Here is a 25,263-nt window from a genome sequence, read left to right as displayed (position 1 = left end):
CCCTTAGTTCATAGTTTATGGACCTTGCTTTGTGCACTGGTGCGCAGTCATGTTGGAACAGGAAGGGGCCATCCCCAAACTGTTCCCACAAAGTTGGGAGCATGAAATTGTCCAAAATGTCTTGGTATGCTGATGTCTTAAGAGTTCCCAAGCCCAATCCCTGAAAAACAACCCCACAACATAATCCCCCCTCCACCAAATGATTTGGACCAGTGCACAAAGCAAAGTCCATAAAGACATGTATGAGCGAGTTTGGGGTGGAGGAACTTGATTGGCCTGCACAGAGTCCTCACCTCAACCCGATAGAACACCTTTGAGGTGAATTAGAGTGGAGACTGCAAGCCAGACCTTCTCATTCAACATCAGTGCTTGACCTCACAAATGTGCTTCTGGAAGAATGGTCAAATATTCCCATAGACACACTCCTAAACCTTGTGGACGGCCTTCCCAGAAGAGTTGAAGCTGTTATAGCTGTAAAGGGTGGGCCAACTCAATATTGAACCCTACAGACTAAGACTGGGATGACATTAAAGTTCATGTGCGTGTAAAGACAGGTGTCCCAATATTTTTGGTAATATAGTGTATATGTGGAAGCCGCTGTGCCCACGTCCAAGCTCCTCTGTATACTGCGGTCCTAACTCTATATTTTTGAGAGTCTCCAAGCTGGAGCTCATATAGCAGTGGATAAAATAAGGGCAGGTTTATATATTTGCAAATGTGTGCAATGAAACCGTCTGATTTTAACACAAATTAACATGGTCAATTTGGTTGGTTTGCAGGCTAGCTGGTAAGTGTGCTGGGAAATTTTTGTTTGTTTGTGATATGTGTTGCCCTTCCATGGGCACTTTACTGCAAAGGTTAGTTATGAATTTGGGTCGCTGCCATCTTTTTCTATAGCTTATTCACTGATTTGATGTGGGAACACATTGGATGCCTCCATCTGCTATTGTGCTTTTGCTGGGCATTCAAAGTGTCCCTACGCCTTTAAAGGAGAAGTACAGCCAAAGCTCGTTTGGCTCTACTTCTCCTGTGGATAACAGGAGTGCAGTTGGGTCTCCACACCCATGTCCCATGAAGCCCGCTGTCGGCTGATGTCACAGAGCCGGCCCAGGCTCGGGCAAGTTCGTGACAATGAAGTCGGGATCCCCCCACGTGCTTGGACCGCCACCCGGCTCAGCCTCTCAGTGCGTCTCTGAGAGCCTGAGCCGGCCGCTCCCATCCCCCCTTCACAGCCCAGCGCTCCAGTGAGTGAGGAGGGGGCAGAGCAGACACCGGTCACTGACAGCCACAAGCTCTCTGCTATGAGAGCCCTGAGATCCGAGCGATCAGCAGTGTTTGATCGCTCGGTTCTCAGTGTTAGAGCCGGCAGGGAACAGATGCATCATCAGTTGATGCTGCCATCACCTAGGAAAGTATGATTCTAAAATAGAAAAAAAGTCCACATTTCTATTTTGAGAAGGAGTGGGCTCCCTCCAGGCAAACCTGCCCTTAATTTATCCACTGCTCTATGTGCTCCAACTTGGAGACTCCAATATAGAGATAGGACTGCCATATACAGAGGAGCCTTGACGTGGGCACTGCGGCTTCCACCTATATTTGCACTTGTGTGCAAAGAAACCCTCTGATTTTAGCATGAATTGTTAAGACAGGGTCAATCTGGTTTGTTTGCAGGCTGGCTGGTAAGTGTGCTGGGAAATATTTGTTTGTTTGTGATTATTTTAATAAAAGCTGCAGATCTAAAAATATTGAAAATTACTTTTTAAATCCTATTACCGTGCTACTGCTTATATGAGATTTTAGTGAATACGTTTATATATACATCTTCAAGGGCGTATTTATAAAGCAGTGAATCTGACGTTCACCCAAAAAAATCTTAGAAGTAAATCAAAAAAATATGGCAAGCTGAAGAGTGTATGTTTAATGACATGTTGAGACAATACATGGCATCGATAACGGACCTTCAGACAGATACGGTGCCACTGGAGTGCTGGAAAATTTTGGCGACTTGACTACTACTGTCGATTGTCAAAGAAGCTTAACATTACCGGCCCATGAAATCATGAAATAAGAGCGCCGCCTCTGAAAACTATTTTGCACTGATGATGTCAGGCAGTGGTAAAAAATATGTCTCAGAAGGAAAGTAAAGATATAAAGTAAAGATTTCCCCAACAGGGCAGAGCAAAAAAACATAGACAGCACTTTAACCACTTAACGACCAGCCGCCATCGTTATACGTTGGTACTTTGACGTGGAATACCGTTGTTAGGGGCAGCAGATAGCTGCCATAACCCTGGTATCCTCTTAAATGGCGGGCGGTCCGCTTTCAGATAAAAGTGATGTCTGTGGAGGATTCACCGCGAGATCACTTTTATCAGCGGCGGGAGAGGTGCACCCCCCCCCCCCCCCCCCCCGCTGTGATCGTCTCCGCCGTTAACCGGTGCTGTCAGTAGCGGCAGGGACAATTGGGTTCTTTCCCCTGTGAGATTAGAAGCTGAGTGAGAGAGAGATGTCCCTCACTCGGCTCCATAACATTGGATGACGGAAGCCACATCAAATGTCACTTCCACCCAATGCTCTTTTTTTAAGTTTTTTTTTTATTGCATTTTAGTGTAAATGTGAGATCTCAGGTCTTTTTGACCCCAGATCTCACATTGAAGAGGTCCTGTCATGCTTTTTTTTCTATTACAAGGGATGTTTACATTCCTAGTAATAGGAATAAAGGTGACCCACATTTTTTTTTTTAAAGGTCAGTGTAAAAATAAAAAATAAAAAGTAAAAGAAATAAGAAAAAAAGAAATGTAAAGCACCCCGTCGTACCGAGCTCGCACGCAGAAGTGAACACATACGTAAGTCGCCCCCGCATATGAAAACAGTGTTCAAACCTCACATGTGAGGTGTGGACATGATCGTTAGAGCGAGAGCAATAATTCTAGCACTAGACCTCCTCTGTAACTCTAAACTGGTAACCGGTAGAAATTTTTAACCGTCGCCAATGGTGCAAAAAAGCGGCGCAATTTCGAAGCGTGACATGTTGGGCATCAATTTACTCGGCGTAACATTATCTTTCCCAATATAGAAAAAAAATTAGTCTAACTTTACTGTTGTCTTATTTTTTAATTCCAAAATGTAATATATACAATTATTGTAAAACATTGTAATATATACAATGTTTGGGGGTTCTAAGTAATATTCTAGCAACAAAAAAATTATTTTAACTTGTAAACAACAAATCTCAAAAAGAGGCTCGGTCCAGAAGTGGTTAAATAAAAGAATAGAGGTGAGCACACACTATGCCTCCTCTGCAATAAAGGATTCTTACCTGTCTGCTTGCAATCTTTGTGACAATACAGAAAAAAAAGCCTCATTACAGATAATGGGACTTCAAAAGTCCCATTGCAAAACACTTTAAAATACTTAAAAGATACTTTATTGCTACATGTATCATTCATTAATATCTGTCATAAAAGAACAACTACTCCCAAAACATCATATACATTTTATTGGAGCTTGGAGTCAGTGGACGCAGCTACACGTGGGGACACCATTGAAGCAATTTTTGCTGATTGTGCAGGCGCCCTCCTCTGTAATTTATTCCACGCCTCCCCTTGTTCATATCTATACGGTGGAACTTTGGATTACAAGCATAATCCGTTCCAGAAGAATGCTTGTAAAAGCGAGTTTCCCCATAGAAGTCAATGGAAATGAAGATAATTAGTTCCGCATTGACTTCTATTGCATGCAATACTGCATGTGGCCAGAGGTGGGGGGGCGCCGGAGAGCCTCGGAAATACTCGGGGACTATATTGTTTTTAAAAAGTGGGTGAATCTCCCTTATTGTCTCTTCCTGTGGTATATTTGTAGGTAGGTTGCCTACAGGTATGCTAGTATAGTTAGTGGCTGGCCCAGGCTGGGGGGAAAGAGTTAACACTGGGCAACAGTGTGTAGAGACACGAGACAACACTTTTCAGAGGGACTCTACTTTTATTACACACAATGTTACGGCTCATCCCTAAGTCGGAGAACTGCCCTAATGTTCGATTCTCACATGACTGCAGTCCCTGCATAACCCAGAGCTTTGATGAGTGTGTGCACAGTGAAAGGTACCCCCACGTGCGGGGTGGCCCTGTCCAAACACTAGGCCCCCTCTGCATTTTGGAAACGGCTCTTCTAGCCTTGTGATCATTGATGCCTCTTGACTCCCCTTGAGTGGGTGCAACACATCAATATTAGGTAGTACATCCTCCTCATGAAGCTATCATGAAACATGTTAAACTGCATACCAACGTTCATGAGCAACTATCTCCGTTTATGGAGAATATGTTCTGAATTGTTATGTCAAAGGATACAGGTCATACTGTGCAAGCAACATATGTGTTGCGAGTAATTACCACCCAGTTCTTATACGATGATGGATTATAATGAATGATACATGTAGCAATAAAGTATCTTTTAAGTATTAAGTGTTTGGCATTGCTGGCACCTTGAAAGTCCCATCATCTGTAATAAGGCTTTTTTGTGTATACTCTGCTAAGGGATGTGGTGCCCAGGTGACTTCTCATCAGTCCTCATTTATAAATAATTTAAGTCTTTGTGACAAGGCAGCTCAGCATACAATTTCTGCATCTCCTGGGATGAATGAAGACTAGGTGAAGATGTTGGTTCAAGCAAAGTTGCTTGCAGACATTGCATCGTTGGAGGAGAGGTGTGTATAGTTTTAATTTTGTCTTATATTTGTCCTCCCCTTAGACTCCAATGTACTTCACAGAAATGGCAAAATTTCACCGAAATCTCCTGAAAATCATAGAAATTTGGGGAAAGTGAAAACTCGGTTTGCTTCACCCTTAAAGACCATGGGTCTCCAAACTTCAGCCTACTAAAAGATTTTATCTGGCCCACAGTTGATGTGCACAGTCTCAGTGGACTCTAATAAAAGGACTTAGATGGGAACTCTGATATAAGGGGGTACAGTGATTGGGACCCTGATGTGAGGAGGACTTTGATGTAAGGGGGGGGGGTTCTGTTGGTGACCCTGATGTAAGGGGGACTCTGTTTGGGGTCCTGATGTAAGGGGGACTGTAATGGGGACCCTGATGTAAGGAGTACTGTAATGGGGCCCCTGATGTAAAGGGGGGCTGTAATGGGGACTCCAATGTAAAGGGGAGGGGGCTTTCATGAGAAAGGTGCAGACCAAATTTTTATTTGTTTGGCCTTTTTTAATGGCTCCAGTTTTTTTGGAAGGTATTTGCTTTGTTTTACTGAAGTTCTTTCAGTTCTTTTCTGTTATTCTGGATCATATAATGCTGATTACAAAAAATCTCCAAGCAAAACATATTCATTAGTCTATAAAACTGAATATTTATAAAATATTTAATGTGGCCCTCACACTGAAAATTTGGAGCCCCCTGTTACAGAAGAATGACCAATATCCAATGTCTTTGTGTACCACAACTTTTATTTGTTTAGCTGAGGCTATCTGCTGATCATTCAGTAGCATTTTTAAATTATTTAACCTAAATAATTTTTACTGTCTGGCTTTCAAAATTATTATGTCCCCGCTCCCCTTAAAAGCAATTAGTATAATAAAGTAAGACTAATTTTAAACATTAACCATTGATTATATTAGATAAGAGATACTTTCATTAGAACACCAAAGTATAAAGGAATTTCCATTTGCATCAGGCAAGTGATCATTGTCTGCGTTTCAGTCTTCATATATTTCTGTAAGCTCTATCACAACTTCAACCACAAGTGTTCAATCGATGGGTCAGTACCACAATCAGTTGTTTGGGGTGCCAGATTTGCAATACCCTTAACTAACACATTTGGGGTCTTGGAAAAATGGCCACATTACCTTAATATATTGCAGAAACTGACACGCCTTTTGGCTGCCCAACTTCCGAAAGATTGACTGCCCCCAAAAGATTGACCACTGAGGCTTTTGTAGAAGCCTCTGCGCTCTGCACTGAATTGTGTTCCCTACATCAAAACTACAAAAACAATTCAACGTTACTAAACCAAAATGTATTATGCAATTCTAACACGGGTTACATGGACTCTGTTGCCACCGGGAAAAGAAAGATTATTTGTTGAAGCACAAAGTTTGTTTTATACATAAAGTCTTCCCTGACAATTGTTGATAGGGTACTCTAGTTTTATCAACAAAAGTTCTTCAACCAGATGACAAATAGGGTGTCTCGCTATGGTAATTATAATCAGGACAAACTTTTTGCACAAGTTTATAGTCAATGCTGAAGAAAGCAATATATATGCAAATAACTTTAAAGGGTTTGGAACACAACCAGGATACGTGGCTCTGGGTTTGTTCTTGGTAACAGATTTTAGAAGGATCAAAGTTGCACAAAGCTGTCTTCTTGGCTCTGTCTGTTTTCTCATACTCAATCCGGCAATTGAAGGACTTGGTGTCTTTGTTCTCTAGGGTAGACTGAGCAGAAGGTTCAAACTCCACCACCTTAGAGGGTGGAACGAGACTCACAGAAACATTTCCGAGCCCTGTGGAGTTATGGCGAAAGTAAACACTGAAGGTGCCATTTCCATGGTCTACGATTTTGCCCGTGATGAGCAGGTTCAGCTTGACAGTTTTAATATTGGAGTGAAAATCCCCCCAGCCAAACATTTTTTTAAACTTTCCAGTTTTAACTATAGGACGCCGTTTAGTTCGTACTAGAGACTCTTGGGCGTCGGTGATGTTGGCGAGCCAGTTCCAGAAGTGCTCTGTGGTGTCAAAGTAGGAGAGCTGACCTTGTCGTTGGAGAGCTGATTGCTTGACAAACAGACGTAGAGGGCTGTGGACCCTGCTGTGGGCCACATTGTTTGCCAGATTCTCGGAAGTGCCCTTCTCCGACCACTTTAGTGCATCTGTTGCTTGCAGTATTTCTTTGTCACAAAGAATCTAATAATAATAAAAGAAAATAAAAAAAATAAAACATTAAAAACATTAAAGTGAAATTACAGCTTACATCACCACTTTGAAACGTGTATGTTGTAAGTGAAGCTAAAAATATATTTAAAAAAAAGGCACATTCACTCGTATGTACGTGAGTGACTTTTTTTTCCACATTGACTCACATTGCCAAGTTGGTCACGGGTTTACAAACCAAAAAAGGGCACGGACTTACTTTTTACAATGCGCCACAGGGTAGGCATATGTGTAGCTCAAACTTGTTTTTGTGTTTAAATTAGTAAAAGGAAAGCCTAAATCCCCTATCAGTTTATTTTTGTTGCCGTGTGCTGTTGGGGAAAACTCTCTTCGCTTCCTGTACTGAAGATTCAACAAGAAATGAAAGGAAATCTATATAAAATAAAGGCATACTGGCTTCTTAGACAGTAGTCACAAAAATAAGTGTCCCCATTGCTGATTTCACCTCTTGCTCGGGTGAAAGCTCTATTTAAATCGATTTTTATATTATTTATTTATTTTTTTATATTATTATTTTATCTAAATTTGGATTTTTTATTGCATCCTGTCTTGGTGATAATAATAGTCTCCGGGGACAGATAACAAGGGTGAGTCTATGTAGTGTCGACACAGAATTAAAAACCTGACCAGGGTTACCACTCTGGAAATTTTGTCGGGATGCTCTGGGGTGGTTTGAACACCCCTGACCCCCCCTTATCTACGCCCCTGCCCTTCACCAATCTATTCAATGCTACCAAAAATGTTTTGGCTATTCATACACTTTAATGTATATGTCCTGGTGTGCTGAGGGTCAGGTGTGTTTGCTTTGTGTGTCTACGTGTGTTGGGGTGCCAGTAAAAATGAAAAGCAAGGCGCCCGAAGTGCGTACACCATAAAGTGTATTAAATGCTACGGCACAATACAACATGCGTACACAAAGTGAATGTAAAAATCATGGCAAAAATAAAATCCAGGGGAAATCTACATTAACCCAGAATGCCTCTTAATAAAAACACAGAGGACTGATTGATGTTATGTCAATTGGTACAAAGCAGCAATATCACACAAAATTGATTTCATACAAAAATAGTCAATAAAATTGCAAACACAGAGTACTAATGGATACAACATCAATTAATACTCTGGGGATGATTTACTAAAGGCAAATAGACTGTGCCCTCTGCAAGGGCAATTGCGTCAGAGCTTAGTAAATGAGGTAAAGCTTCACTTTGCAAAGAATACCCAATCATGTCCAAGGAAAATTATAAAAAACAGCATTTTTGCTTGCACATGATTGGATGATGGAAGTCAGTAGAACTTTTGCTCATTTACTAAGCTCTGGAGCAGCTGCACTTTGCAAAGTGCACAGTGTATTTGCCTTTAGTAAATCAACCCCATTGTGTCAGTATGTTGAATTGTGCCATAGCAATTGACACAGCTTGCGGAGTATGCACTTCATTTTTTTTTTTTTTTTACTAGCTATGCACTTCATTTTTAATGGTACCCCATTGCATATAAACACACACACAAACCTGACCCTAAGTGCACCACAACATATACAGTACATACTATTTTTGTAATGACTAAATACATTTGCTGTATAATTTTTATATTTTTTGGTATGGATTTTGTGGGATATTGATGCTTTGTAAATGCTGGAAATAAAATCAGTTTTTTCATGATACTTTAGAAATGGTTAATTTTTGGGATGCCAGCAGTTATAATTTACCAACAATAAAAAGATTTCTCTAATCTATTTAAAGGTCTTTAGTAAACCCAGAACTTGAATTCACGTATAACCAACTTCCTCAAGAAGACATCCAATAAAAGCTTTCACGTTATGCTTTCCCATCTAGAATGCTGCAAACCATTTTATTTTTTATTTTTCCAGCCCCCCACCCAGGCAATTGCTTATTTTTATGTCTATGTATTCAAAATGCCACTGTCAGGTGCTGCTTATCTTCTTTGTAATCCACAATTGGCTGTTCTTTCTCCTTATAATGACTATGTACATGAACAACAGATTAATGCTTAACTCCGGGTAAGACGCTAGATTCACAGTTGCAGTGCATATACTGTATGTGAACTGTGCCAAAGGATTTGCAATTCTGATCAGCTAGTCTTTAAATTCAGACACCCCTTTCAGACAGCACAGCCAAGTCCTCAACTGTCACTGCTGAAAGAGGATCTTCAATGCATCTGAGACCCACAAACCAAAAACACTATTTACTTCATTTTTATTATTCAAAGCAAACTCTCCCATCCATCCATGTCTCCATGCTTTATTTTGTTGAGAAATTACTTTGAAAAACACCCCCTAGCATTTCTGGCTGTGGCCATCTTGAGTAAGGGCAAGTGATTCATGTAGCCTTTACTTCCTGGAATTCATCGCCCTTAGCTCAAGTTTTAATGCAGGAGAGTGTGCTTAGCTGAGAAACCCCTCCTCCTCTCCTCCCCTCCTGAAGACTCCTGGGATGTATGACATCATTTGCCTAGGCCTAGGTGTGTTTTCTCAGGGATGAGTCCTCCGGCTTACCCTGATGTCTAGGGGGAGGAAGTGTGGCCCTCTGGGGGGGGGGTCTCTCTTCGGGATAGCTCCCGTGATTTAGTATTCTGGGATGGCTTTGGCTGTCTAAGAAGTACGGGGTGTGCCAGGCCTTCTGGCTAGGCAGACCATAAACCTATGTCCCCGTCAGGAGCCTTGAGCCTCGGGGGTCAGGGTAGAAGTCCTACCCCTTTGGGGGGTGGACTAAAGCACACCCTTAAGTGCACTTTTATGTGTATGTTCACATTCTGATCTCCAAACTATGGCCCTCCAGGTGTTGCGGAACTACACGTCCCATGAGGCATTGTAAAACTCTGACAATCACAATCACAGACATGACTAGGCATTATGGGAATTGTAGTTCCTGAACAACTGGAGGACCATAGTTTGGAGACCCCTGCTTTAGGCTTAAAAAAAAAACAAAAACATTTGCCTAGGCAAGAAATCAGGAAGTAACCAAAACATTTTTAAAAAGAAGGTTTAAAACAAGTAAATATGACATACTTTGCTATGTATTTACTAATGCTAGCAGCATGAGGATTAAAAATAATCAGTGTTGATTATGAGAGTCAAGTTGCACTTGAACCACCACAGTTCGTTACAGAAAACACCCCCTGATTGCTGATTGAACTCTTCTCTGTAGTCTGCTCTTTCCTCATTTTACAGAAGGGCTGCTAGTGATGGACCTCTTCTCCCAGGTTAAGTGCTATTGTGCAAGGGATTACCTGGGGCTTATATCCAGTCAAATTCAGGTACATAAACTTGTTCTGCTATAAACACAGTTCATGATGTTTTAATAGAGTGTTTCTCAACCTTTTTATTTGCAGCACCCTGTAATGCATTATCTTGAGGCAACCCAGGCTAAAATATAAAAAAACATAAATTGTTACTTATTTACAGTGGAAAACTTGGGCCTGGGACAATCTATGCAACCACATTGATGAAATGAACTTCACATCGGAAGCTACCTTTCACTTTTGAGGTCCTCCCATCACATCAGTGATCCCCCCACATGTCAGAGGTCCTCCCATCACATCAGAGATCCCCCCACATGTCAGAGGTCCTCCCATCACATCAGAGATCCCCCTACATGTCAAAGGTCCTCCCATCACATCAGAGATCCCCCTACATGTCAGAGAGAGGTCCTCCCATCACATCAGTGATCCCCCCACATGTCAGAGGTCCTCCCATCACATCAGAGATCCCCCCACATGTCAGAGGTCCTCCCATCACATCAGAGATCCCCCTACATGTCAGAGGTCCTCCCATCACATCAGAGATCCCCCACATGTCAGAGGTCCTCCCATCACATCAGAGATCCCCCTACATGTCAGAGGTCCTCCCATCACATCAGAGATCCCCCTACATGGCAGAGGTCCTCCCATCACATCAGAGATCCCCCTACATGTCAGAGGTCCTCCCATCACATCAGAGATCCCCCTACATGTCAGAGGTCCTCCCATCATATCAGAGATCCCCGTACATGTCAGAGGTCCTCCCATCACATCAGAGATCCCCCTACATGGCAGAGGTCCTCCCATCACATCAGAGATCCCCCTACATGGCAGAGGTCCTCCCATCACATCAGAGATCCCCCTACATGGCAGAGGTCCTCCGATCACATCAGAGATCCCCCTACATGTCAAAGGTCCTCCCATCACATCAGAGATGCCCCTACATGTCAGAGGTCCTCCCATAACATCAGAGATCCCCCCACATGACAGAGGTCCTCCCATCACATCAGAGATCCCCTTACATGTCAGAGGTCCTCCCATAACATCAGAGATCCCCCTACATGACAGAGGTCCTCCCATCACATCAGAGATCCCCTTACATGTCAAAGGTCCTCCCATAACATCAGAGTCCCTCTTATACATGCAAGCCCCCATCAGCTCAGAGTCTCCCCGCATTACATTTGGGTCTCCCCATATTCCCTCCCATGTCCCCCGTCACCACAGATCTCCCCCTGGAACGCAGTCTTCCCATCTGTGGTCAGATGAGACCAAAAAGTTTGCTCTTTTGGCATTAACTTGACTCGCTGTGTTTGGAGGAAGAAAAATGCTGACTGTGACCCTAAGAACACCATCCCTACGGTCAAGCACGGAGGTGGAAATATTATGTTTGGGGCTGTTTCTCTGCTAAAGGTACAGGCCGACTTTGCTGCATTGAGGGAACAATGGACGGGGCCATGTATTGTAAAATCTTGGATGAGAACCTTCTTCCCTCAGCAGGAACACAGAAGATGGGTGGTGGGTGGCTCTTCCAGCATGACAATGACCCAAAAACATACCGCCAAGGCAACAAAGGAGTGGCTCAAGAAGAAGCACATTAAGGTCATGGAGTGGCCTATTCAGTCTTCAGATCTTAATCCTTTACAAAGTTTATGGAGGGAGCTGAAACTTTGAGTTTACAAGAGACAGCAAAGAAACCTTTAGGATTTATAGAAGATCTGTAAAGAAGAGTGGACCAAAATCCCTCCTGAGATGTGTGCAAACCTGGTCACCAACTACAAGAAACGTCTTACCTCTGTGCTTCCCAACAAGAGTTTCTCCACCAAGTACTAAGTCATGTTTTGCTTGGGGATCAAATACTTATTTTACTCACTGAACTGCAACCCCATTTATAACATTTGTATCATGTGTTTTTTCTGGATTTTTGGTTGATATTCTGTGTAAAATACACCTATGATAAAAATGATAGACCCTTCATTTCTTTTTAAGTGGGAAAACTTAGAAAATCTGCAGAGGATCAAATAATAATTTCCCCACTGTAGCTGTATGCAGGTTTACTCCACTATTTCGGTAAAGCTGAACTACAGCCTTACCTTTTTTTCCCCCCACACTTGTAGCAGGTCCTCTCCTGTGTTGAAACTGATTACTCTCAATTCCCTCCAAGCTTGCATCCTCACAATATAACCCTTTGAGAATGCATTAGCTATCTTGAGCCTTCCTTTATTTCCTATCTGAACAACTTCAGTCATAATTAATCCCCTCTCCTCTTCATCTGTACTGTCACTCTCCTGCATTGCACAGCTATTAGCCTTCTCTGCCATCAATCATTTTTGTTCCAGAACGTTATATGAAAGAACACATACGCGGCATCCCTTTAGACATGCATACATCCTAGGTTTATCAGGCTTTAGCTGTGCAGTCTAATGATCAGTTTGATTACAAATTAATCAACCGATCATCAGATTGCATAGTGAAAGTCTGCAGCACCCAGTGACCAGCAGAGAGGAACATTAACTAAATGGATCCTGAGCATGTGTTCTTTCATATAACTGTCTTGAAGGGAGACCCGAGGCAGGGTGCTGTGACATTTAAATAAGCCTGCCGGCCCCTCCCACCAAACTCAGGGTAAAGACCAGCAGACAGACCCAGTGATTAGGTATTTATTGAAAACCAAATTATGTCATTTAAACATTTTAATTGCATGTTGATCAAGGAAGAGGGGAGGGGGGGGGGGTTGCAACGGAAGATATTATATGCATACACTTTGTGCACATTAGCTTTAATGTCAGACTTGACTAATATAAAAAGGCAGGGAAGCCATATCATGCGATACGCCATCTGAGAAATGAAAGAAGGATATTTACAGCGGATCCGAAATCTTTCGCAAATTTTTTTTGGACTGCATAGAATAGGGAATTTTCCTTTAAGCACCATTTCTCCTAAAACTATTAACAGCATTAACAGGGACAGAAAATGCTTTAGAAAGAAAAATCGCCGCATTTAATCTGTCCGAGCCGGCGGATCTCAAAGCATTCATCAAGACTTGAGTAATTTGTATCTTGGCCAAGCTTATGAATTTCACAAAAGCATCTACAGCCACTATATTCCCCGATATTATTGTCCTGCTGAATGTGCCGTCCTGCAAGATTAATAACATGAATTTGTTTTACATCAATTAAAGGGAGGAATTGACATTCTTTTGTTGGAGAAGGCTGGCAGATCTAACAATACACGTCACAGCAGCTGAGACGCCAAAAAAATAAAACATTAAACATTTTTTTTTTTAGTATTTCTTTCTTCTATGAAGTTTTGATTATATTGATTTAATTTTTTCAGAATGATGGACATGTGTAACTCCAGTGTTGTTGAGCTTGTAGTAATAAGGAAAGGTTTTTTTACAATTTTCTTGATTTGTTTGCTGAGAACATTATAATGTGTGTTTTGATCTGGGTAAGAGAATAGAACATTATGAGGGGGCAGGAGGCGGAGCCTAGCGGAGCAGACATGCATTGTTAGAGCTCCACACCGCTGAGGAGAGAAGAGAAGGACAAAGCAGAGCCTGCAGGCTCAAAAGGTATCCATTTGAACCTTTTTGCCCCAGGGAACAAACTGTGAAAGTTTGGGCAGGAAATATGGTACTGGGAGGAAACCGTGGCAGAAAAAAAAATCACCTCACAAAGAGCTCACAGGCACTCACTGCAGCTGAAGCAGCTCCAGTCACCTCACAAGATACAGCATCAGGGCGCTCTCACAGACAGAAAATGTCACAGCAAGACTCTCCATTTAAGTCAGATACAGAACAAATCCTCTCACAAACTTCTCCACAAGCCTCCTCAGTATCCCCAGTAATATTATTACAATTTGAAAAGATGCTTCATAAGGCTTTAAAACAAACCTCAGACCAAATAACAAAAAGCCTAACCAAAGAAATAAGAGAGCTGGGAAACCGCACCGCAGCCTTAGAAATAAAAATGGATGAAATTGAAATTACAACCCAAGAAAATATAACAGAATTGGAACAATTAAAAAAAGAGAATTTAATACTTCAAACTAAGCTCGAAGATTACGAAAATAGAGCCAGACGTTCAAACTTGCGCATAAGGGGAATACCTGAAACTGTGACAGACCTGCAATCTACTATTACTGCTCTATTACAAGAACTAAAGCCAGATCTCCCTGTTGAACGTTTAGAACTGGACAGAGTACACAGAGCCCTCACAGCCAAAAAGAAAGATGGACCCCCACGTGATATAATCACAAAATTTCATTATTAAAGAACGAAAGAACAAATACTAATTGCTGCAAGAGAAAAAAAGGAACTTAATTTTCAAGGACACAATTATCAAATTTTTGCTGACCTATCCCAACTTACTATTACTAAAAGACGATCCATGAAACCCCAACTAATGGAACTGCAACGCCACAACATTATGTATCAATGGGGCTTCCCCTTTTCAGTCAGATTTAACTACCAAGGTACAATTTACAGAAGCAGATCAGCAGATGAACTACAACAAACCCTTTTAAAATGAAATCTGACAGAACCCACAAGCAGCAACTCTCCCACACGCAGAAGAATGGCATCATCTTCACCTTCAGGCAGCACCCAGAAAATTTCAGAACAAAATGGGAATCATCATTCTCACAAAAGAGGCCGTTATGCCACATCATCCATGGACCAAGAAGATTCAATGGACTGACATCCTAATTCCTGATATCTCTTCATTTATTATACTAAGAGATGGTTCTCTATAAAAAACCTGTATTTATAACTGAATGTAACTGCATTCTGATAGTCACACACTGTGTGGGATCATGTTACATTCCAGTTATATTTCTTATTACTTCTGATTCATATAGCCTTAGAATATATAAGTGAAATAAGGAAATTCATGTTCAGTTATATATTATCAGGTAATAACAATAGATTTATTACTTTTTAGGACAAATATGTTCAATAATCCAGAAGTAATGGAAGCTTTTTCTTTCTTTTCTTAAACAAATATATTATTACCTAACTAGTTCCTAGAATTATGTTTTTGTTTATTCTAATCTGAAGCAATACAACCTCAATTTTATGAGTTAACATATCTAAACAGTTGCATATGAATAAAATATGTAATTGTTTACTCTAAAAGGGTTAAAATCCCAAAATAATTCAAACTATCTTCATCAATACCAAAGTTATTAACAGTACCTTTCTAACTGAATTATTTAGCCTAGGGCAAGACTAACCATATACAACCACCCTGGAATAAATAATTTCAACAAAAACTATATTCTGCACTCCAATTAATGAAACATCATTTTGATGTCTTTTGACATAGCACTTCTCTCCTGTAAGCGGAAGATCCGTGTACCCCCATTAGCCCTCCTCATTCTCCCAACCATATTATGTGGGAGTGTGACGAAGGCACTTATTCCACTGAGAGAGATATTTATTCTCTTTCACGGGTAAATTGTGATTACTTGCAAAAAATAATTTATACAATGTATCATCTAATCTCATATGTTTTTTGTTTACTCTTTACTCCAGAATTCACTGGTTTCTTTTCTATCTATCTATTCATCTCTTCAGTCCACACAGGTTGATCTGCGCAGTCAGCTCTGCATAACAAAAAGTAAGTCAAAACTATTTGATCTATTGCCATGGCACCACTGAATATACTTTCCCTGAATGTTCAAGGAATAAATGTCCCTCAAAAAAGGACCAAAGCCTTCCGTACTTTCCATAACAAGAAGGCTCACATAGTATGCCTCCAAGAAACACACTTCACCAAAGATTCTACTCCAAAATATATTTCTCCTTTTTATCAACAAATTTACACGGCTTCTGCCTGTACCAAGCAAAGGGGAACTCTAATTGCATTTCACCGATCCACACCATTCACCTTATCATCAGAAATTAAAGACCCAGAAGGTAGATACCTGATACTCATGGGTTATATAATGGATACAGCAATCACGGTGATTTCCTACTACGCTCCTAACAAACAACCTACACCATTCCTCTCACATATATTACAAGTGATTAATACACACAAAATAGGAACAGTGATAATGTGTGGGGATTCGAACCAGGTCCTCCTCCCATTTCTAGATAAATCACCTTTTACACCATCCAAAATAACCTCTAGATTACCTTTTTCTCAACTTCTTTCCAAATACAATCTGGTAGATTCATGGAGAGAAAGTAACCCAATGAAAAAGAAATTCACTTATTTCTCGCACCCTCATCAAACCTTCACCAGAATAGATCATATTTTTCTAACAATAGGAATGATACCAGAAATTATTGCATCAGATATAATTCCGATTCCGTGGTCTGACCATAATGCAGTATACACTACTATAGCCTCAGCCATACCAAAAGCGCATGACCCAACGTGGTACTTACCGGACATAATGCTCAAACACCCACTACATCAGATGGCCATTGAACAAGCTTTAAAGGAATACATATCAATTAATAATACAACAGACATCTCCCCAATAACACTGTGGGAAGCTCATAAGCCTGTCTTGCGTGGTACAATACAAAGACAAATGGCACTATTTAAACGGGAACGCAAAAATCTAGCAAAAAAACTAGAACTCAATTTTAATGCAGCCTACATATCATTTCAAGATAATCCATCTCAGAGTACAAAATCTCATCTGGAAAAATCTAGATTGGAATACAATCTATTTCTCACTGAGTCAGTTGATAAATCCCTCAAACGCTCCAAACACAATTTCTACATGAATACAAACAAACCAGGTACATATTTGGCTCGGGCATTAAATTCAACTAACAAATCTTTCAAACCAATACGTTTGAAATTATCAAAAAATGTTTACACTTGTAATCCAGTTAAAATAGTCCATAAATTTCACTCACATCTCGCAACTTTATACAGGACAAACAATGAATTTAATCCTACAGAGGCTGAATCCTTCTTCTCAAAAATAACCTTACCTGAGTTATCTCAGAATCAAAAAAGCAGTTTGGATGAGCCTATAACTATAGATGAAGTTGCTAACGCCATAAAAGACCTAAAACTTAACAAAAGACCAGGCCCAGACGGCTACTCGGCTTTATACTATAAAACATTCTCAGAAATACTCTCTCCCATTCTCACTGAAACTTTTAACAAACTTCTAGATGGACATTCTTTTCAGCAAGAACCACTAATGGCAATTGTTTGTATGATCCCAAAACCCCTTTCTGATGATACTTCCTGTGTGAATTATCGGCCTATCTCTCTGTTAAACCTCGATATTAAATTATTAGCAAAAATAATAGCAAAACGCCTCAATAGCATTATAGGAAAATTAATACATAGAGATCAAGGAGGCTTCATGCCAAATAGACAGGCAGGCGATAATATACGCAGGGCAGTGTTATTGGCACATATTGCTAAAAAACGGAAAATCCCTTTATGTTTTCTATCTCTCGATATTAAGAGGGCATTTGACACAGTATCCTGGCAATATATGCAATATTCATTACAAAAATGGGGTTTTGGACCCCACTTTTTAACATGGATCAAAGCATTATATAATAAACCCAAAGCCTATATAAAATATGCTGGATACAAATCTGAAGCCTTTAATATCGAAAGAGGTACCCGATAGGGTTGCCCATTATCTCCCTTATTATTTGCCCTTATACTCGAACCCATGGCCCAATACATCGGAACAAACCAAACTATAACTGGCATTGAAGTAGGAGGTATTACACACAAATTATGTATATTTGCAGACGATATATTACTTTTTCTATCATCACCACAGGTCTCTGGTCCTAACTTAATACCAGCTCTTGATGGATTTGCAGCCCTATCCGGCCTTATGATTAATCCTAAGAAATGCCTAGTGCTTAATATTTCACTCACAAACATGGAATTGATCCCGGCTAGGGCTGCACTCCCATTCACATGGGCAGAAAAATCAATCCCATATCTTGGAATTCATTTAACAGCATCTCATTCTAACTTATTTTCAACCAATTATCCTCCTGTATTAAGACAGATCACAAATCTAATAAAACAATGGTCGCAACTTCCTTTATCCTGGATAGGGAAGATTAATGCAATCAAAATGACTATTCTACCCAAATTGCTTTATCTATTCAGAGTCCTCCCTATTCCAATTCCTTCCTATTTTTTGAGAATAGTACAAAAAAGAGCAACTTCGTTTATATGGGGCTCTTCTAAACCACGTATACCTATACACACACTACATCTTCCCAAAAATAAAGGAGGCCTGGGATACCCTAATTTTACTAACTACTACAGAGCAGCACATTTGGCCAGTCTGTCCAAATACCATGCAAAACAGGAAATCCCATTATGGGTGTTTATAGAGGCTTCAGAAAATGACCCTCTATTAATATCAAATTTATTATGGCTTGATCCTAAAGACCGCTTTAAAATTCATAATCCCATAACTAAACACTTCTTATCTCTCTGGGATAAACTAAAAACCAAATATCAGTTACAATCTCCACACAATCCTCTCCTTTCTTTTATCAGAAATCATCAGGCCTTTTATCCGGCATGGATCTACCCAAATTCTTTTAAAGCTTGGACAACATCAGGCATTCAGACACTAAATGACTTCATAGCATCTAAATCATTCCTTTCATTCCCATCGCTTAGAGAAAAATATGATCTACCAAACTCAATTATCCATTTTTGAATCAATCTGTACAAAAGATCCATTTGCTAAAGGTACAATTTCATCACTTTATAATCAATTATATGGAGTAGCAAATCTTAATAGACCCTCTTACGTTCAGACGTGGGAGGAGGACCTGGGACGAACTTTAGAAGACACGGACTGGTCTAACATATGGCTCACATCTAAGTCATCTTCACCCAACATCTTAGCACTGGAGACAAATTATAAAGTCCTAACTCGCTGGTACCTTGTACCCGCTAGAGTGGCAAAATATTCACCTAATACCTCAGCTCTTTGTTTTCGAGGATGCCCAGAAATAGGCACATATTTACACATATGGTGGACGTGCCCAGTAATCCAAACCTTCTGGAAGGAAGTCTTCGTGATTGCATCTAAAATATTTAAAAAAATAATACAACCAGATCCATATTTAACTTTACTTAATCTAAAACTGGAATGGTTAACACTCTCTCAATTCAAACTTATGATCCAACTAATAACGGCTGCAAAACAAACAGTGGCCAAGGCATGGAAATCTCCTACATTGGTACTAGCAGAAACAATTCACAGAATGAATAATACAATGTCCCATGCTAAGATGGTAGCCATCAATCAAAATCAAATTCCAAAATTTGAAAAACTTTGGCATCCTTGGATAAAACAACAGTTCCTGTCAAACTTCAATGACTCTGTCCTGTTGCCATGGTAACAGATTAAATGACTTACAGAGACACCCATTCTAAGGCTTCAAAGAGAACTAAAAAGAATAATAAACTGACGAGCGGGACAACCTTGTGGACCATACCTCTACCTTTCAACCCTTTTTCTTCTTTCTCTTTGCTTTTCTCTACCTTACGATTAAAGCTCATTATCAGAATTTATTTGACCTATATACACTCTACTTGTAAACAATATGTATAGTAGGTATAAATCATTTAAATACCTACAAAAGTAACTAAGGAAATGATATATATCTTTAATTTAGGTTTACGTGAACCCAATGTTTAATATTTGAAATTTCATGATATTTACCTATATAAACCCTACTGTAAAACAATGAGCTTACTTTATAGATCCTTGTAAACTTACTTTATGTATCTTTATAACATTGTATACTCAATAAACTTCTTTTGACAAGGAGAATAGAACATTATACATGAATCTACTAATGACTGACTCATTAGTAGAATGGGGTGTCTGCTGTTCCTTAAAGTGTTACTAAACCCACAACAGTAAAATCAGCATGCTTGTTATATTACTGTGGAACTTAAGGGGTTAATCCTCTGCATTGTGTAAAAAGGCTGTTTTATCCTGTATGTGCAGATCCCCCGCACTGTCTATCTGTGGAAGGCCAGCTAACACAGGCCGAGTAGCCGACCTGCACATGCTCAGTTGTGTCTTCTATGCTGGAGAGAACATTTACTTGTTGATCAGAGCTAGCCAGGTCACATGATACTGACATCAAACATGTGGGCGTGTATACAGGCTGCAGTAGGAATCTCCTCCTTCCTGAACCCTGAAATGGGCGTACCTGTACGTCCCCCCTTAATTGGCGGGGCTAGTGGGCACGCACCGCCCGGCGCGTACAGTGTGACCGTGCCCGCGGGACACGCGGACTCGATGACCGCCGGCCTCCCGCCGTTCGTGTCACGGAACCGCAGAACGGGGAGATGCCTAGGTAACCAAATGTGTGATGTCGGACATTCCGATCGTGTGTACACAAGTCCGTCAGACAAAAGTCCAAAGTACAAACATGCATGCTCAGAAGCAGAGGTGGTCGGTCTTGTAAACTAGAGTTTGTAATGGAGAATTAACTTTCGCGACGTGGCAAAATATGAAATCTCCAAATACAGAGTACATTCTCTTCTTCTTTAACCACTTCAATACCGGGCACTTATACACCTTCTTGCCCAGACCAATTTTCAGCTTTGTCGCACTTTGAATGACAATTGCGCGGTCATGCTACACTGTACCCAAACTAAGTTTTTATCATTTTGTTACCACAAATAGAGCTTTCTTTTGGTGATATTTGATCACCTCTGGAATTTTTATTTTCTGCTAAACAAATTAAAAAAAGATCAAAAATTTTGAAAAAAAAAGTTTTTTTTTGTTTCTGTTACAAAACTTTGTAAATAAGTAATTTTTCTCCTTCACTGATGGGCACTGATGGGGCTGCACTGACAGGCACTGATAAGGTGGCACTGATGGGCACCGATGAGGTGGCACTGATGATGGGCACTAATATGCTAATGATATGCAGCACTGATGGGCACTGAAAGGCAGCACGGATGGGCACTGATAGGCGGCATGGATGGGCACTGATAGGCGGCACAGATGGTGTTGTGGAAAATTTTATATTAATGTATTGTCATAAGAGTCTCCCAGTGTCTGTTCTCTTGCAGCCCGCTCTGAAGAGCTGACTGGGGCAGACTAACGGTGCTTGAGACCTGTTAGGTAGTGGAAAACTTCCTGGTGTTTGGAGAGGGGTGTTTGCGGAGAGAGGACATGTCCGCCAGCAAAGGGCCCCTGTGGAATGCACAGAACGATCATCTGGTGGGGGTGTGTTCGCTCTGTAAAGACATTATCGGTTTAGCGGTTGTTTGCTCTTGTCACCCCCGGTATGCCTGATCAACATGTTTGGGGTGCCATGAGGTACACCTGCAGATAATCTCCCATCCATGAGGAACTCTAGTCATCGTCATTTGGTTGTATGTATTTTGTTGTGTTGTTAGATCCTTATATGGTCATTCACATCCTGTGTTCATTTCCTGTGAGGTCACAAGCTTTGTAAGAGGTGTTTGGCTGTTGGAAGCCCAACCCTCGAGTTTTGGGACTTCCTGTTGATATGTTAATAAAGGGACTCTCTCACGGGGGAGGGCCAGAGAGAGGGAGCAATGCTGGAGCTGAGAACGTAAGGATGTGTTGATGTCTGTTTGTGGGTAATGGGGCACACACCAGAGGATGGGCTACGGCAGAGGATGGCATATGATCAGAAGGTGAGATGCTATTATATCATTAGACGAAATTGTTATTATTATTAGAAACAGGAGATTTGGCTGTGTGCTCTGTGTACAGCCAAATTTCGTTAACAATGGGCACTGGTAGGTGGCACGAATGGGCACTGATAGGCGGCAAAGATTGGCACTGATAGGTGGCATGGATGGGCACTGATAGGTGGCACTGTACACTAATAAATGTTACTGATGTATGCCAATCAGTGCCAAACAATAATGCCTGCCAATCAGTGATGCCCAATGTGGGCACTGATTGGCATCCATTGTGGGCACTGATTGGCATCCCTGGTGGTCTAGGGTGACATACCTGGTGGTGACTAGTGGTGGCATCCCTGGTGGTCCAGTGTGGGCATCCTCGGGGGGGGGGGGCTGCGCCGATCGGCTCTCCTCTACTCGCGCCTGTCAGACATGAGTGAGGAAAAGCCGATCACCGGCTCTTCCTGTTTACACTGTGATCAGCCGTGATTGGACACAGCTGATCACGTGGTAAAGAGTCTCCTTCAGGGACTCTTTACCTAGACTGGTGTTGCGGGGTGTCAGAATGACACCCCACAACAACAATCGCCTCGATGCGTGCCCCTGGGGGCGCGCAGCGGCTTGATATCCTGCCGGACGTCATATGACGTCCGGTCAGGATATTGAAACCACTTTGTTGCCGTCATTTTGCTATATGGAGGGCGGCAAGTGGTTAATGGGATAATAATGAAGCTGCTTTGCTGGTGAAACTGATGGAGTTATTGCAAACAAATTTTCAAAGGCTTTTTTTTTCTAGTGATATCAAGAATAATATTATTATGCTTTTTTTTTTTTTTTTTTTATTTGGGCAAGTTACCACAACACCATTATCCCGTAGTTTTTAAGATCAAAGATACAACTATGTTGGTGTCCCTTGTCAATTTTACATTGTATTTTTTTAAATGTAACTGCCTACTCCCAAACTGTCATTTGAAGTAAAACACACAGCCAAGTATCATTCTACACAGTTTTTTATTGTGCATTAAAAAAAGAAAACAAATAAAATTAGACATGATATCTGCCAATAGAACTTAACCAAAAAGTGCATTCTATGCATCCAAAAATATAGAAAATATACCAAATCAAATCATTATTATTCAACCAAAAAATAATGTCAAAGCAATAACTCCAAGGCCAATAATGAATAACACATTATCTCCTCCGATTCCGCAAAATGGCTGGTTGTCGAACGGCCGTTCAGAAACGTATGGAAAAGCACGAAATGAAAAATGCGAACTGAAAAGTGCTAAATGAAAAGCACAAAAAGAAAAGTGTGAATCAACACTCACTAAACTTCTACTAACACGAAATTAGCAGAAGGAACACAAAGGGTGGAGCTAAAGAGCTGAAAAACCACGTAGTACGTCACTACGTTCGTATTTGTTGGGCAACATTTGTGTGGCCGCGTGTATGCAAGACAAGTTTGAGCCAACGCCCTTCGAACAAGATTTCACGGTTTTGTTGTCGGAAAATGCAATCGTGTGTACGGGGCATTAGGGTTACCGACCGGCTCCTGTACATATACATTGGCAGTTTGAAGACGGATATCTCGGTAACGGCAGCAGCTGCTGCCACAACCGAGGTATCCATCTTTAGAGCCGGTGGTCCTGTTTACGATAGTGGTGGTCTCTGCGGCGGATTTGCAGCAAGCTCACCGTTATCGGCAGCGGGAGAGGTGCCACCCCCCCTCCCGCCGCTCTCCCGTGCCCTCCGCTGCTTACCGGATCCGTCGGCAGCGGCGGAGCTGATCGGGACCTGTCCGTGGCTGCGTATGGAGACGAGTGAGGGGAAGATGGCCCCCACCCGTCCCCACTATAGCAGGGCGAAAGCGACGTCAAAATGTCTTAAAGGCAGATTTTTCTTTTGTAATTTTTTCAAATGACAAATCTTTTTTTTTTTTATTGCATTTAAGTCCAAATATGAGATCTGTGGTCTTTTTGACCCCAGATCTCATATTTAAGAGGTCCTGTCATGCTTTTTATCTATTACAATGGATATTTACAGGAATAAAACTGACCCAATTTTTTTTTTTAAACATTGAAAAAATAAAATCAAGTAAAATAAATAAGAATTTATTTTTTTTTTTAAAGCTCCCCGTCCCGACGAGTTTGCATGCAGAAGCGACCGCATACTTGAGTAGCGCCCGCATATGAAAACGGTGGTCAAACCACACATGTGAGGTATCGCCGCGATCGTTAGAGTGAGAGCAATAATTCTAGCCCTGGATCTCCTCTGTAAGTCAAAACATGCAACCTGTAGAAATTTTAAACTTCGCCTATGGAGATTTTTAAGAGTAAAAGTTTGACGCCATTCCACGAGCGGGCGCAATTTTGAAGCGTGACATGTTGGGTATCAATATACTCGGCGTAACATTATCTTTCACAATATATAAAAAAATTGGGCTAACTTTACTGTTGTCTTATTTTTTTTTTATTCAAAAATTGATTTTTTTCCAAAAAAAGTGCGCTTGTAAGATCGAAAGTATTGCAACGACCGCCATTTTATTCTCTAGGGTGTTAGAAAAAAAATGTATAATGTTTGGGGGTTCTAAGTACCGTATTTATCGGCGTATAACACGCACTTTTTTCCCCTGAAAATCAGGGGAAAATCGTGGGTGCGTGTTATAAGCCGATCCCCCGCCGATTGTAAGCTTTTCGGCCGCTCTCAGCGGCTTTTAGCTTTCCTCCACGGCTTTGAAAATGGTGCCGCCGTTCTCGGCTGCTTTCGGCCATTCTCGGCGGCTCTTGCCCGCCTTCGGCCATTCTCGGCAGCTCTCGGCCACTTTCGGCAATTCTCGGCGGCTCTCGGCCATTCTCGACGGCTTTCGGCCATTCTCGGCGCCTCTCGCAGTCCCGCGGGAGCCGCCGAAAGCAGAGTGCGGCCGAGAGCCGCCGAGAATGGGCGAAAGCGGCCGAGAGCCGCCAAGAATGGCCGAAAGTGGCCGAGAATGGCGGCGCCATTTTCAAAGATGCACAGATTACAGATGGACACTAACAAGGCTGCAATGGGGGACAAGGCTGCAATGGGGGACAAGGCTGCAATGGGGACAAGGCTGCAATGGGGGACAATGCTGCAATGGGGGACAATGCTGCAATTGGGGACAAGGCTGCAATGGGGGACAAGGCTGCAATGGGGACAAGGCTGCAATCAGGGACAACACTACATATGGACACTGACAAGGCTGCAGATGGACACTGATGAGGCTGCATTGATGGGCATTTAAATGTAAGTTTTTTCCTTAAACTTTCCTCCTAAAAGTTTTTTTCCTTAAAATTCCCTCCTAAACTTGGGGTGCGTGTTATACGCCGATAAATACGGTAATTTTCTAGCAAAAAAACTGTTCAAAACTTGTAGACACCAAAAATCTCAAAACAGTCC

The 25,263-nt window shown here is 41.3% G+C and overlaps 1 protein-coding gene across 1 annotated transcript in view; it reads right to left on the bottom strand.

Moving 5' to 3' along the window:
• Positions 1-510: 510 nt before the first annotated feature.
• The window catches only part of NXPH2 (neurexophilin 2), a 212,325-nt gene continuing 187,572 nt past the window's right edge, over positions 511-25,263 (bottom strand). Inside the window, exon 3 of the mRNA XM_073634243.1 lies at positions 511-6,910. Coding sequence (XP_073490344.1) covers positions 6,170-6,910 — 741 coding nt within the window. The 3' untranslated portion in view covers positions 511-6,169. The remainder of the gene's footprint in view (positions 6,911-25,263) is intronic.

The sequence above is a fragment of the Aquarana catesbeiana genome, linkage group LG06, assembly GCF_042186555.1.
Source record: "Aquarana catesbeiana isolate 2022-GZ linkage group LG06, ASM4218655v1, whole genome shotgun sequence".
NCBI classification, from domain to species: domain Eukaryota; kingdom Metazoa; phylum Chordata; class Amphibia; order Anura; family Ranidae; genus Aquarana; species Aquarana catesbeiana.
This window is presented reverse-complemented; position numbering and strand designations above follow the sequence as displayed.